We start from the raw sequence: 15,813 nt of genomic DNA, 5'->3' as shown, positions 1-15,813 counted from the left end.
GTACTTAAATTTTGTTTTAAATTTATTGTTATTGTTGTTTATACAAAATAATAAAAAAATGATAAATTGTTATTGATTCTTTTGATGTCCATTGATTGCAATGATGACTGAAAGACGAGTGATGTTAAATAAAGCGAGATATTTTTGTACTTCTTGAATTTGGGATGTAAACAGACGAGAGCATTGAATGAATTTCTCAATTCTCACTCAACAACATGTTCTTTCATTTTATCGTACAGTAAAGCATACACACAGATAGATACGAATCCTTGAATGAGATAAAAGATAACTTTACAAACGATCCCCACTCTACTTTACTTCTTAATTCATGAAGGTAAAATTTTTACATTTACTTTCGCTAATTAAATTTTTTTATTCACACAAACTATTCGATGGCTAAATAAACTATCGGCGATTTTTTTTTGTTTTTTGTAAGTATTTTAATTCATTACAATTGATTTTATTTACAGAATGTTTTTAGTATCTATTGTGACTCGAATGCGGATATATATTAAATAATTAAATATAAATTATGAGGCATATGACCATTAATTGATAAACAATAAAAAAACAAAAAAAATTAATCAATACACGGAGAAAAAATTAAAGAATTCATACTGAATTTGAAAAAAAAATTACAATCCGAGAAACTAATCTCAAAATGTTAAAAAAAATCATAATTTTTACACAACTCAAAGTAAAAATTACCGCATATTATTTAGAATAATAATTAACGCGATTTGTGAAAGATGTATTCTGGCGAGTAATTTTTACAATCCAGATTGTAATTTCGTCCCTACTCCTAAAATAATAGTCATGCGCGTCGGGAGACACGCATTCATGTACTGCCTACTGATGAACAAAAATTTACTAAATCACTTTTACGACACGCATATACACAAAAACACACACACATACGTATACAAACGCGGACTAATTTATCATCAAAAATGGAAAATAAAATTGTTTGCCTGAAGTTGGGATCGAACCCGGTCTTCACTGTTTCTTCGCACCGTGACTAATGACGTTGACACCTCAGCTACAATGCCGATTAGAAATTCTGAATTTATAGCCCGTATATGGTACAGTAAAATTACAATCTACACGGTAAGAAATATTTTGCGGATATCACTATGCCAGTATTGGCGTGAACGCCATACTGTAAATCACATATTTCTCATTCTCTAATAGTTTTCCGCATCATCGGCCTAAAATTAACTTGTTTCTTACTGGCCGCTGACACTGAATCTTGAAGTTTCGGCGCAGGTAATCATGAAAAATATAGTGTGTGACTCAGGATAAAACACGATTTCAGACTACGGGTGATGTCAGTCCTCGCCTGCGACTAGGGCAGCCAACCTCACCCTAATCTGAAATCGTCTTGTTTCATCCCTTGTCACACAATATACTATTTTAAGCTTGATCTTATTATGAAACCAAAAATTGTTTTTATTGGCGTGAAATGAATATTTATAAAAGTATATAAAAAAAATAAAAAAATTGATCAATAAGACGTATATGAATTAATTACAAATCATCATGTTATTTTTATTTATTTTTGAATTTTATAAAAAACAAAATGTTATCACTAGAATGTATCTTTTAATTAATGAATATTAATACTGAAATACAAAGCGTAAGGGTTGTATTGAAATTAAATTTATTGATAATAATGTTCGCACAACGCTATTTAATACTAGACATAATTCAAAACGTATAACTGGATACCTATTTCAAGGTAATAAAATAATACTATCCCATCAGTGACCTTTGAACTATCACATCATAAATTTAATTTACCTATAAAGTAACATATCAACAATATCAACTCTACACGCAAAAATAAATAACAAAAAATATTAAAGTTATAAAGAAAAGTTAGAATCGTGATGTGATATGTGATGAAAAAGAAAACCATAAAGATTTTTTTTTTCTGTAGCATAAATAATCTGGAACCACTTTGACTAGTTGAAGTCTATCAGCACGTGGTTTTAAAATATAAACACGAGATTCTCGTATGTGTATATGTATTTGGATATACATATAAATATATATAGCTATTAGTATGACGTCGAGGAGGTTAAGGCCAGGGACTTTGCATGTTGAAAAGCAATAAGACCAGCTCTGCTAGCATTTATATCGAGTTAACATGAAACTTTCTTCAATCAATACCTATGTTTTTTTATATTATCCACGATAACTTTAACTTTCATCATAATTATCTAACTTTATATGCACTTTCAGTCGTATTACATCATTAAATTCATTTTATAGAAACATTTATTATGTTTATTTTTCTGTCTATAATTAGTATTTGTAAGTGCATAATAATTTTTTTATTTTCGTTGCATAAAAATATGGTAGCAAAAGCGAAGTGACATTGATCAATATAACAAATACATTGCAAAAAGTTGGGAGTGAACTCGAAGTAATTACGGATTTTATTTCAATTCGAATTCACTTCGTCACTCGGAGTTCCGGAGTTTATAAAAGTCACTCCGCATACAGAGTTTCTTTTTTGAGTTGAGGGAATTTGGAGTGATCTGGATTTTATTTTAATCTGCATTCACTCCGATTCGGAGTTTTGATATTAAATTGAACCCTCCTTGGGGGTGAATTTCACTCCGAGAGGATTAAATGAATGAGAAGCAATCATCCGTTCCGCAGTCACTTCGGATTTACTTCGCATTCACTCCGCTAATTTTTGACAGTGTATGAGAGCATATAGTTGAATAAAAATAAAATGCACGGCAAGAAAATGATGGAAACGGTTCTCATAATTCTATAAAATTTTTTCCTGTACCAACATAGGAATTATGACAATTAATTATGGGAGCAGTTCCTATAATTATAGGAGTTTTTCCCATAATTACAAGGAATTATTCCTATAATTATGGGAATGCTACCCATAACATTATAGGAATGGTTCCGATAATTTATAGGAATTGTTCCTACAATATTATGGGAATCATTCCCATAAATTATAGGAACCATTTATCTATCATAATAGTATGGGAACTATTCCCATAATATTATTGGAATGGTTTCCATAATGCTATTGGAATAGTTCCTATACTATTATAGGCACCATTCATATAATATTATGGGAATGGTTCCCATACTATCATGAAAAAATTAATTCAAAGAAAAATGTGGTAATCACTTCTAAACTACGCAGAAATATTATTAAATATAAAAACAAAAATTCAAACATTGAAAAAAAAAAATCCGTATTCGGCAAAAGCATTAAAATTTTTAAAAAATTTTTGTTTTTTTTTAAACAAATTTAGCGTCGAAGACGTTTCATTCGAATCTCTCCATATCATGAGAGAAATTTCTACACTATTGAGCAAAAAAAATTTTAATGATATTATAAGAATGGTTCCAATAATGATATAGGAATAGTTCCCGTAATATTATGGAAATGGTTCCCATATCGTTATAAGATCTATTCCCATATTATTATGGAAACTATCCCCATATCATTATGGGAACCATCCCAATAATAGGGTAATGCGCATTTTCATCCCCCGACAAAACATCCCCGACAAAATATCTCCGACGAAATATCCTACGGACAAAATATCCCCCGACAAAATATCTCCGGACATAATATCCCCGACAAAATATCTTTCCATATAATTTTCACAATTTTCCTGAAAAACTAGCACTCTAAATAGGCAGTTATTTTTTATTTATAAATTCCCACAATTTCCCTGAAAAACAAGCACCCAAATTAGTTGTGAATAGTACAAATAAAACATTTAAATAAAAAAGAGAAATTTTGCTGATAGGATATTTTGTCGGGGATATTATGTCCGGAGATGTTTTGTCGGGGGATATTTTGTCCGTAGGATATTTTGTCGAGGATATATTGTCGGGGGATGAAAACGCGTGGAATCTATAATAGTATGGGTACAATTCCTATACCATTATGGGAACTATTCTCATAATGCATAGCAAAAGATCCCATAATTTTCTTTCCGTGTATATGGTTTATATGATTAATTAAGGTAATGAGGAAATTTTTTATTAGAAAAGTTAAAAAGTTTGAATAGTTTTTTTGAAAAACCGTGATTATTTGTAAGTTTTCTCAAAGACGAAAAATCATCAGCATTTAAACACTCGTTCATGTATCTAGTGCGATTGTGTATAAGACGCGAGTTATGGCGATTGAATATCGAGCCCGAGGTGAGGAACATTTTTACCAGTGTAATTTGATTATTAATTACAATTCTCTTATGTTTTTTATATTAAAGAAAATTTGAATATTCATTATTATAATCGTGATTGTAAGTTCTGTAAAAACTTCAATGCAATTTTTTTCTTAGTTTTTATATTTTATTTCTTAGCCAAAAAAAGTAAACGAGCTTACATTAATGAAAGGCGAAAGAAAAAAGCTGCACGAAAATGACGAACATTAATAATATACGAGGGACAAACCGTTCGTGAACATGCGAATACGAAATTCACTACTTATTAAAATTAAGATAAAAAAAAGTTTTGATTTATATAGTAATCACATATTTTCCATATGGTCTTTGAATTCATTTGAATAAAATTATTATTAACTTAAAAGTTATACAATGTTTTAATTTTTTCGCATAAATATATAAATAATGGTATGGGAATAGATCCTATACCAATATAGAAACCATTCCTGTAATATCATGGGAAGTATTCCCATATCATTATAGGAACCATTCCCGTAATGATATGGGAATAGTTCCCATAATATTATGAGAACTATTCCCATAATATTATGAAAATTTTTTTTTGCAAAATAGTGTAGAAGTTTCCCTCATGATATGGAGAGATTCAAATGATGCTTCTTCGACGCTAAATTTGTTAGAAATAAAAAAATTTTTGTTAAAAATTTTAATGTTTTTGTCAAATCCGAATTTTTTTTCAATGTTTGAATTTTTGTTTTTATATTTAATAATATTTCTGTGTATTGTGGAAGTGATTACCACACTTTTCTTTAGATTCATTTTTTCATGATAGAATAGGAACCATTCCCATAATATTATAGGAATGGTTTCTATAATAGTATAGGAACTATTCCCATAATATTATGGGAATGATTCCTATAATAGTATAGGAACTATTCCAATAGCATTACGGAAACCATTTCTAGAATATTATGAGAATAGTTTTCATACTATTATAGGAACCATCCTATAATATTATCGGAATGGTTCTCATGATATTATAAGAATAATTCCTATAAATTAAAGGAACCATTCCTATAATTATAGGAACTATTCCTATAATGTTATGCGTAGCATTCCTATAATTATAGGAACTGCTCCCATAGGAACTGACCATAATTGATGGTCATAATTCCTATGTTGGTATAGAAAAAAATTTTATAGAATTACGGGAACCGTTTCCATAATTTTCTTTCCGTGTATTATGATTCTAACTTTATATCATGAATTTTTAATGGTGCTTACTATAATTAAAACTTTTCACGATTCAATAATGAATATATTACGAGAAATCTATTTCCATTTCAGCTGCCGAATAACCTTCTTTATAGGTCCTATTGTTTTTATCTCAATGAACGATAATTTTAACAAGATATTATTATCATTAATATTATTAATATTATTATTTTCACAGTGTAATATTACTTATGAACTGGTGTAGAATAGAAAGTTCTTAAAAGGAATATGATACTCATAATTCATTTTAACGGTCTATTAAATAATGGATTATAAATAAAATTTATATTTTTACAGCATTAAAAAATACTATTTTCATGATTATCAAGAAATTTAAGTATCAATGTAATATCTTTTAAACATAATTTATTTTGGTACGCTAACCAAAACAATATTATAAGTAGTCATTTCGCATACATCATCAAGCGCGAAATCATTGAGTGTGTCATATAATGCACTAAAAGCTTCGTCTGTTTTACTCACGTTTACTCTTTTATGATTCTTTAGTGTATTTCATAGAAATCTAATTTTTTGTGTTTGTTTTCATGACGACCGACTTGTTTCGATAATGACGCGATTTTTAAAAATCAAGATATCGATTGACTCGGCTCAAAAAAAAAATTTTTTTTTTTCATTACTTAACAAACATCTTTCATCAAGGAATTATTAGTTAAACCAAAAATTTAAAGTTCTTAAAATAATAATACGACATTTTTAGTTGAAGACAAGTGGTCTTGCTTGAAGAGTTCGATAGTATCGATTGAAGATAATATAGTTTCGGGTCAACCCGGGTCAAAAATAAAACTTGATTCAGGCTCGCTTCACCTTATTTTCTTTTGAAGTTATCAATTTGCCGACGATTTTTCAATAAGATCTTGACTTTTTCGACGAAAAAATAAATTTTTTTAAACTTTTGGAACTTTTTTCATCTTAGTTTCAACTTATTTCAACTTACTTGTATTTTTTTATCTTACGCGGTAAGATAATATTTTGCGGATATCACTATGCCAGTATGGGCGTGAACGCCATACTGTATGGTATCGAAGATTTTTATAGGTTATAAAATTGTATGCATAGATGATGCAACCATTGCGGGAATAGTAACATTGGCAATAGTTGTCGCGAACGCCGCAATGTCAGTATGGCCGTCAGGCCCATACTGCGTTGCCGTATCCACATTGTTTCTGGCCGATAAACCTAGTCTAAAGACATCTATATAGTTTTGGTGGTAATACGATAGTATACATTGATTGACACGCCAGAAATTATGGCGGGAAAAAATAGTAGCATTGTGCCCTCGACATTGTAGTATGGGTCTCAGGGCCATGCTGTTTCGCCGTGCCTGCTATGCACACGAGTGAGCAATACAATAGCTCCAGTACTATACAGTATAGTAAATAACGCCATACTTCTGGGACTCGTTACAATACTGTCTTGGAATATTTTACATACTATAGTAGTATCTGTCTCGAGACCATACCAGCATGGTGTTGAACGCCATTCATTTCTTACCCTGTAGTTTGAACTTATTTGTCTTTACTTCGAGCACGATAGTCATTCACCTTACTTTTGACCTTACTGAACCAAGTCGAAAAAAAGTTATTTATTCACCTTACTTTCGCATTAATATATAAAAATTCTTTCAGCTTAGTTTTGACTTCTTCGCCTTATAATTTAAGTCCAATAAGTCTAAACCAAGTCAATTTCGACTTGATTTCAACTTTTTCGTCTTAAATCGTGACTAAGTAAGCCAGTTAAGTCTAAACCAAGGCGAAAACTCAATGTATGCCATATCTCCGTAAAAAAAGTTGAGTTTGTCCGGTGAAAAACGGCTCCAAATTTCGACTTGGTAAACCAAGTCTAAACCAAGTTTTATTTTTGACCCGGGAAGACACGAGAGTTATTCATAGAAGATATAAAATCTTTAGAGCCAAGAAAATCTAAATCAAGACAAGAATTTCTTGAAGCAGGAAAATTGGCTGTATTCAGAAATACATTCTTGGCTCAAGAAAATATTTGAGTCAATATAAATTTTCTATCAGTGTGGCGCCATATTTTAAGATACCCTTTCGTTTTTTCAATGTTCATAAAAAAAAAATAGTCCCCTAATTTGAAACGGTCTAATGTATATATGTACTCTACGTATCAATATATACGATATAAATTATAACATAAATACTCGATATTGAGTCTTGTCGGTTTCACCCTCTAGATTTCAGTATGCACCTTTTTTATTTCAGTGTCAATACGTAAAGCCTTTATTCCCGTATGGTATACCTACACACTATGACATATCCTAAATCAATGTCCCTATTCACGATAACTTTTTATCTCCAACAGTGTATCAGTCGGCCTTGTGCTTTTTCGATCGTTTGCCTCTGCAAACTATATATATATGTAAGTGCTAATGTATGTATGTATTGTGTGTATTCACACGATTCTTTACTATCACCGTCAATCCCTTTTTTTTATTATAGCATTACAACAATATTGTGTATAGTGATGAACTGATGACGTTCATCGAGTTATTCCCAAGTAGTTCGATCGTTTTTTATCAATATAAATATGATAAAAAAAATTTCAGAACGAAAATTATTCAATAAATATATATAATTCTAAAAGTTTAATTTGAAGAAATATTTACTGCAATAACAGAGATAAAAATGAATGAATTATTATTATTATGAAAAAAAATTCAAAAACCAACTAACAATTATGATCGTTGAGTAAAACTGTCAGGTTTTTATTTATAAGTTTTATGAAAGGTCAAGGTATATCTAGTGCTATCAAATCATAATTGATGCATCAATTTAAAAATACCAATTGAAATTAATTAGATGTGATGTCAACTCGACATAAAAAATGTGCAAATCGATTCACCATATGGGTCAACCCTAGAACTTCCTGCTGTGTACAAGCTGTAAGTGACGAAGATATTAGTAGACATTTATATATCTGAGCTATTAAAGGTTAAACATATTTTTTTTTCCTTTGCAAAAGTTAATTGGATTCACAAAATAAATCTATTTAACTTTTTGATTGAAATATTTTACGAAAAAACTGACAATTTAGTGATAGAATGTAACAGTGAAAATAGTTAAATAAAGTCTTTAAACTTTTTAATGAGTCTAATAAAACATGTGAAATTATAATAAAATTACAGTTTTTAGTACAAGAATAGGACCCTCGTATAAAAAACTTCAAATAGTATAGTTTGTACTGTTACAATCAAGGTTATTCCTTAAATGTATCGTAAATATTCCTATTGCGATGAAAAAGTTTAGTAAATATTACTTTGCTATCTAGTACTAAGTTCACGAAAAAAATAAGCATCTGAAATTTTACTATATTGTATGGTGAGATCCGTAAATACGTTACGGATAGGAAGGGCTCCTATGTTGTCAAGAGATTATTTTCAAGTAAAGTTTATTTTGCTTTATGTAGATTTACCTTCCCTGTATGAGAGTAGTTTCCTAAACAGCACGGTAAGAATTACTGTGCTGAGTAGCTGCTATCTCTCTGCAGTGACGCCAGCGCTGCTAAGCAGTCATAAGTCGTAGCTATGGCGGTAAATTACTCAAGACAATTCTCCGACGATGCCCCCCACTTTTTGAAAATTTTTAATGATCATGAATTTTTATAACTATTTTAGAAATTTCATTTATTAATTAAAAAAAAAATTCGAGCAATAATTTAAAAAATAAAAACGTAATTATAAATTCGCCGGGATGTATATTTTGAAAAAATTACTTATAGTTTTTTTACGTTATCTGTTTAATGAAATTCCTTAAATAAATTTCGGTAAAATCTTCATGTCAACATAATAAGTCGAAATGTCAAATTTTTAAGGCTACAATTTTTTTATTAAATTTTGTGAATCATGTGATTCGAAATAACTGTGAGTTATTTTTTTTAAATCTATATATCCTGACGAGATTGTAAATATCTTGCCTTTTTTTAAGATTAATGTTTTAATTTCTTAGTTAAAATTAATACAGTTATTAAGTTACGAGTATTATGATTTATTACTCAATAAAATAAAACTTACAACTTATCACAACGGACACGGATACTTTTTCAAATGTTCATATACTCTAGAGCAGCACAGTAATATTTACTGTGCTCGTATAGACATTTTCACAGTACATTCGAAGCGCCATCACACACAAATTTTCAGTACTATACCGCATAGGAATTATTACTAGGCTGTTTAAGGTACATTACCAATACTGCTTTCATCGCAATAGGAATATTTTCGGTACATTTCTCTCCGTGTGTGTAGCGTTTTAATACCGCTAAGTAACACTGTTATACCACTATGAATCCATTTTAACACTGCTTTCTTCACGGTGTGAAAACATTAACTTTTATTGGCAAAAATATTTTAAAGAAGATGAGAAGTCATAATTTACGGCTTATATAATTTTTTTTTCTCAGTGGAAATTAAAAACTTGAAAAAAATTTGTTTTATTACATCATAATTGTAATAAAAGTTTTTATATTATTATGATGATCATAAAGTTTTATTTTTTTAAATATTTATAAAAAAAATGAAGGACTTTTTACTTTTACAGAATGAGAAATGCCTTGGGGCCTTACTCAATTCTTTAGCGCGTTCATTGTGCGTGAAAACGAGACCCTGCGACTGCAATTGGCGGTTTTTTTTTATTTCATGTTACCACCACTATAGATATAAATTATAAGTACGCATCCCCTTACATTTCGTAGTGATGTGACACGAGAAACAATGCGCTCTTTTGAATTAACAAAAATTTAGTGTGACAGAACTAAATTAACGTTTTTGATTGAATCGTCTGTGGAAAAATATTATTTCTTAATTTTTTTATTTTTATTTCAATAAAATTTAATTTACAAATACGCTTATATTTATTATAAAATAGTTTGTTCGAATAAAAGTTTATATTTTTCTATTTTCTTGGAAAAAAGTCTTGTCTGCATTTTAATTACTTCAATCAAGATTCGAGTAAGTATATAATACCAAAATAAAATAATAGAGATGTGTAGTATAAATTTCATCTGAAATTTCGTTAGCGGACTACCTACGCAATGTCATGGCCGAGTGCTTGTGAAGTGATGGACGGTTCAGTTTTGAAATTTCTCAGTATGTAATATATATTATATACAAGGCAACTGTATGTGCATAGCACCGTAAATGTGAACTATAGAAATTTATTTTATAATTAAAAACAAAAACAAAGTTGAAAAATCCAAAAGTGCACACCTCAATCGCTCATTTTATTTTTAATCATTATTTTTATTTCATAACATTAATTTTTTTTTTTAATTATGAATTTTTATTCCACTTTTAAATTATTACTTTTATTTTCTTTTTATTTCTTATTTCCAGTTTTTTTTTTTTAAATATCCCGCGTTTTTGTCTTAGATGTCGCTCTTTTTTTTTAATCCTGTACAGTTACGCTAGTGCTGCTGCTAGTAGTTGGTGAAGAAAAAAGAAAATTGGTGCATAAATAATAACTACAGTAAGAAAAATGGCAGCTCAATTTTTTGTGAATTACAAGTTTTTAAGTTTTCATTAATTACAATAAAACCAAAAATAGTTGGATAGTGATTAACAAAAGGGTCCTTGTAATCACAAAATTAATGCTAATAAAAAAAATTTAGGATCCTGAGCCGTTTTATTCGGGAGTTATCGTGATCACAAGAAATCAGTTAATTAATTGACATCAAGCCTCTCCTCAACTGAATTATTTATTTTAAAAATAACATATTGAGTAATCAACTTTATGTTATATTATAATTATTCCTTGATAAATTTTCTACATGATGATGTAAGTGTAATCCTATTTTGATGTACTTTAAAAAGTGTAGAGGTGATTGAAAGTGAGTGAGGTACCCGAAAAAAATCGAACGACAATAGAGCACCCTCAGCGTTTTCGCGCTTGAGGTGTGCAAAATAAAAAATTTATTTTTGATGAATTAAAATCATAAGAATTAAAATGTTCATAAATTATTGGTTTTAAAATATATGACTGGTTTCACTTAATGTAATCGCAAGCTGATAATCTAATAATCCTTATAGTAAATACAAGTATCCTAGAAAATTGAAGGAATTTTTTGTCGTTCAATTATCGGTACTCTACTGGAAGTAATTAACTCTTTTAATTGGATATTAGATTTTTTGGAGATTGATGAAAAAATGATTGTTATAAAATTAACTGAGGAGTAGTTTCATGACCATACTAAATGACTATAGGCAAGAATCATTTATTTTCACAGAATGATAAGAAATATTTGAAATTTATAACATGAATTTTTCAAAATTCAATTTAATGAAATATATTTTTAATTAATGAAATCAATACTACTACAGAAAAAAAAATTTTGCGTGATAGTTTATAATTATTTATAAACGTTTAAATCAATAAAGGTAAAACTGAAAGAGTATAAGTGACAAAAAATTATTTTTTTTCTAATACTTTTTTCTTGAAAAAGCAAAATGTTATAAAATCAAAACCACTTTGAAAAAAACTTTTTTCGTCACTAATGCCGCTTCAACTCTTACCCCTTTAATATATGATCATGCAAAAAATTTTTTTCTCGGCTATAAAAATGCGTTAAACTCATATTGATTACGCATTACCTAAAAGTTCAATTATTTCAATAAAACGCACGGCAGTATATGAGCTGCATTTCAAGATCAATAAATAATAAAATTTTTTTTTTTAGTATGAAGAGTATGAGGGTGAGTATAAGTGCTTTAAGATCTACAAAATAGAAAAAAAATAATCATAATATTTCGTTGGAATTACGGAATTATCGTTAATTGAGATAAAAACAATTTTATTTTATACTTAAAAATGACTACAACAATTTAATTTAATGAACAAAATTACACGTGAACGAAAATTGTTTCATTCAACAAAACAATTTTTTAACTTCCCGCTAAGTAAATCGATGATTTTTAACAAAATCGGGAAGTTATTGTTTTCACCCCGATTTTCGATAATCGAGTTTTCATCAGATGTCGACGTTTTGAGGTCCTAGGAAGCTATTCTGATTATTTTCAGAATGATGTCCGCGTGTTTGTTTGTTTGTTTGTTTGTGTGTGTGTTTGTTTGTTTGTTTGTTTGTTTGTTTGTTTGTTTGTGTGTGTGTGTGTGTGTGTGTGTGTGTGTGTGTGTGTGTGTGTGTGTGTGTGTGTGTGTGTGTGTGTGTGTGTGTGTGTGTGTGTGTGTGTGTGTGTGTGTGTGTGTGTGTGTGTGTGTGTGTGTGTGTGTGTGTGTGTGTGTGTGTGTGTGTGTGTGTGTGTGTGTAGATGTGAACACTCTATAACTTTTTAACTAATGAACCGATTTGGATGGTTAAGGTGGCAATCGAAAGAGGTTGTTGGCCATCAACTTTCCTAAATTTTCAGATCATTTGATTAAGTAGACTCTAAAACAACCAAATATATGATTAGCAATGGGCAATCAAATCATTTTGTTGTCATAACTAAAATTTTGTTGTCAGGAGAAAATTTTTTTCTCGGTGTTTGCATTTAATAGCATTTTAGAGCTTGAAGAGCTCGAAAATATATTCACAGTGTTATTTTCGAGTTCCTTGAGCTCGAAAACAGCGGGAAGTTTTGGGGCTGGCCTGCAGGGCCAACCGACGTTCAGATTTTTTTGTTTGAAATTGTCAATATTATTTACCATGTTGTTATGTCAATAGTTAACCTGTTGCATATTGTGCTAAAAATTGATTGCATTTACTCAATATAACCAGAAGTATTCAAGCTCATATAAGTAATTTAACAGTACAATGATGCTTTTGTAGTCGTTTATCATTTCCGTGATAAATGTAGATAAAAAATTTTAATAATTTTATCAACCTCACACTCGTCATCTTCACATCTAAATTAATTTATTTTTTGATCATTTGTGTGACGAACAATATCAAAATTTAGTCATTTCAAAAAATGAAAACCGACATTATTTCAGATTTAAAATTCTGCATAATAAAAATATGAGCACATAACTTTTACAATTGTAAAATTGTAAAATTAATAATTATACTGGTTAGTTTAAAGGGAGACTTGAATTTGTACCTTTTATAGTTTAAACTCTTTTTAATTGCCAAGTATTAAGATAAATAGATTTATCGATATCATTCGAATTACATTTAAATAACGCGAGAAAAAAGATGATCGTATTTATTTTATTTAAATAAATTAATACTTTAATTATTCTGTCACTAAATATGACTGAATGTCACTGAATATATTATTTATATCGCGTTACTTATTCCAAAATGACAGATTTTTGTACTCTCTTTTGGTTTTAGGAAGCTTCCCAAAGCCAAAAAAGTGTGCATAATAGAAAAAAAAGGATTGATTGACACAAATAATCTTTTCTTGCCCCAAGGCAATTTTTGTATTTAATTGATAATGCATAAAATTTCTTGGTGCAAATTAAAATTTTGTTGTGGCAAGAAATCCCTTTTTTCTGCGTATTTTATAAATTTAGTAATGATATTTGGGCAGTCACGTAGTGACTGCAGGTTGCTCGTTTATTAATTAATAAAACATACTTTTACTTTAAATAAAAAATTAATATTTAAATCTTCCCTAATTTTTTAAACGTAACTTGAAAAGCATAAATTAAATCGTTAAATATTACTGTCGATTGTACGTTGAAAAACGATATGAACCATCTGCATATGTTAAGTATAATCAGCATATACAATATACATATGTATGTATATATCCTAAATATATATACATATATATTTATTTTATTTAATTTTTTTAAAATGCGTCGTCGATGCAGGTCGTTGTCTAACTCCAGTCGCCTCATCGCAGACCTAACCGTACAATGTACACAAACTTACAAAGACTCCAAGTGTGAAAGTGTATTGTGTATTATGATAGTATAAAAAATATAGTATTGTATTATTAAAAGTAAGTAAACTTACCTGATCCAAATGTCGTGAAAAGTGTCAACAATAAAAACAGTAAAACCAGCTGCGTTTGAACTTCTTTTTTTCCGTTACTCGTTTCCATGTTTGTTTTTTCTTTCAATTAAATTTTTTTAAGTATTTTTAGTTGTAGTTTAATTGATTAATTTTTTTTTGTCTGCACCGAGAAAGTTATGGAAGGGGTAAACGAGTGCAGATTGCAGTGCGTGGTTTAGTCAGATTTGTTGTCCCATCGAATGTAAATCAGCATTTGTTAATTAATTATTCATCATTGCAACTCGATTAATTTTGCAACCTAACTGCTCTTTTGCACTCGGTGACATGTTGATTCTTGTTTCATTTCTAATTAATATCATAAAAAGGTTGACTAGTTTAATATTTTATTACTTAGTAAAAATTTATTTTGAATATTAATTATTTAATAATAAGATTAATAAAAAAGTTTATTATTAATTCATTTAAATAAAACTTAAAATTTTAAATAAACAAAAAATTATAAACGTTTATTTTATGGATATATTTAGTAAGAAAGAATTAATTTTGTGCAGTCAAAAAAAATAATAGAATATATCAGAAAAATTATGACACTGAAGTTAGCGGACAATTAAAATTTTTTGGACTTTTTTTTTGAAAAATTAAATTTGAATAAAATAAAAACTAAAAATATGCACCTGCAGAAAATTAAGAAAACTATTAGTGCAATTTTTTTAAATATTTTTTTTTTATAAATTATCATTTTTTAAAAAATTAAAAAATTATAAGACGTCGGCTAATTTCAGTATCGAAGAAAAATTTTATGTTGATTTAAAGAAAAAAAAAATCATCAACAATTCTGCAATCACATCTCCCATTACCGTTTCTTGTAAATAAGTTTCTCTGTCAATAAATAAAAATAAAAATTATGGTCACTCATTGATTAACAATAAAGCATCACAATAATGTTGAAATTAGACACTTAAATATATCAGAGCACTAATTTAAATTTTTTAAAACAATAAACATATATTCACTTTAAGAAGTCTTTCATATAACGAATTAAAAAAGTTTTAATACATAAATATTATTGTTGCAAATTTAATTTGAACGAAGCGCGCGTTAAACCGGTATCTTTGATATTTTACCGCGCGTATAATCAAACGCCGTCGCGACGCGTCGGTGTTACAACCAACACTAAAGCGTCGCAGGGGCGCACGTTGTTATCAGACAATTTTCCGCGCTTGCGCATCACCCGGAAACGGCTGTCTACTACTACTAAGTTTATTTTTTTTATCCCTAGTCCTGGATATATATATATAATATATATATATATATATGTATATGATAGGATATAGTCTATCCTTTATTCGTCTGTCCTTTGAACCCATTTCTATCTCAACTTCCCCAGTCTTTAGTATCTTCCAAACTCATTTCCACCTCCGCCTGAACTTGT

The 15,813-nt window shown here is 29.0% G+C and overlaps 1 protein-coding gene across 2 annotated transcripts in view; it reads right to left on the bottom strand.

Moving 5' to 3' along the window:
• LOC130667981 (proto-oncogene tyrosine-protein kinase receptor Ret) overlaps window positions 1-15,540 on the bottom strand; it is a 71,017-nt gene extending 55,477 nt beyond the window's left edge. For both annotated transcript variants that reach the window (XM_057469942.1, XM_057469943.1), the window contains exons 1-2: window positions 15,239-15,540; window positions 14,382-14,726 (exon numbers count right to left, since the gene is read on the bottom strand). In XM_057469942.1, coding sequence (XP_057325925.1) covers window positions 14,382-14,469 — 88 coding nt within the window. In that variant the 5' untranslated portion in view covers window positions 14,470-14,726; window positions 15,239-15,540. The remainder of the gene's footprint in view (window positions 1-14,381; window positions 14,727-15,238) is intronic.
• Window positions 15,541-15,813: the final 273 nt, after the last annotated feature.

Source organism: Microplitis mediator, chromosome 5, assembly GCF_029852145.1.
Source record: "Microplitis mediator isolate UGA2020A chromosome 5, iyMicMedi2.1, whole genome shotgun sequence".
NCBI lineage: Eukaryota > Metazoa > Arthropoda > Insecta > Hymenoptera > Braconidae > Microplitis > Microplitis mediator.
This window is presented reverse-complemented; position numbering and strand designations above follow the sequence as displayed.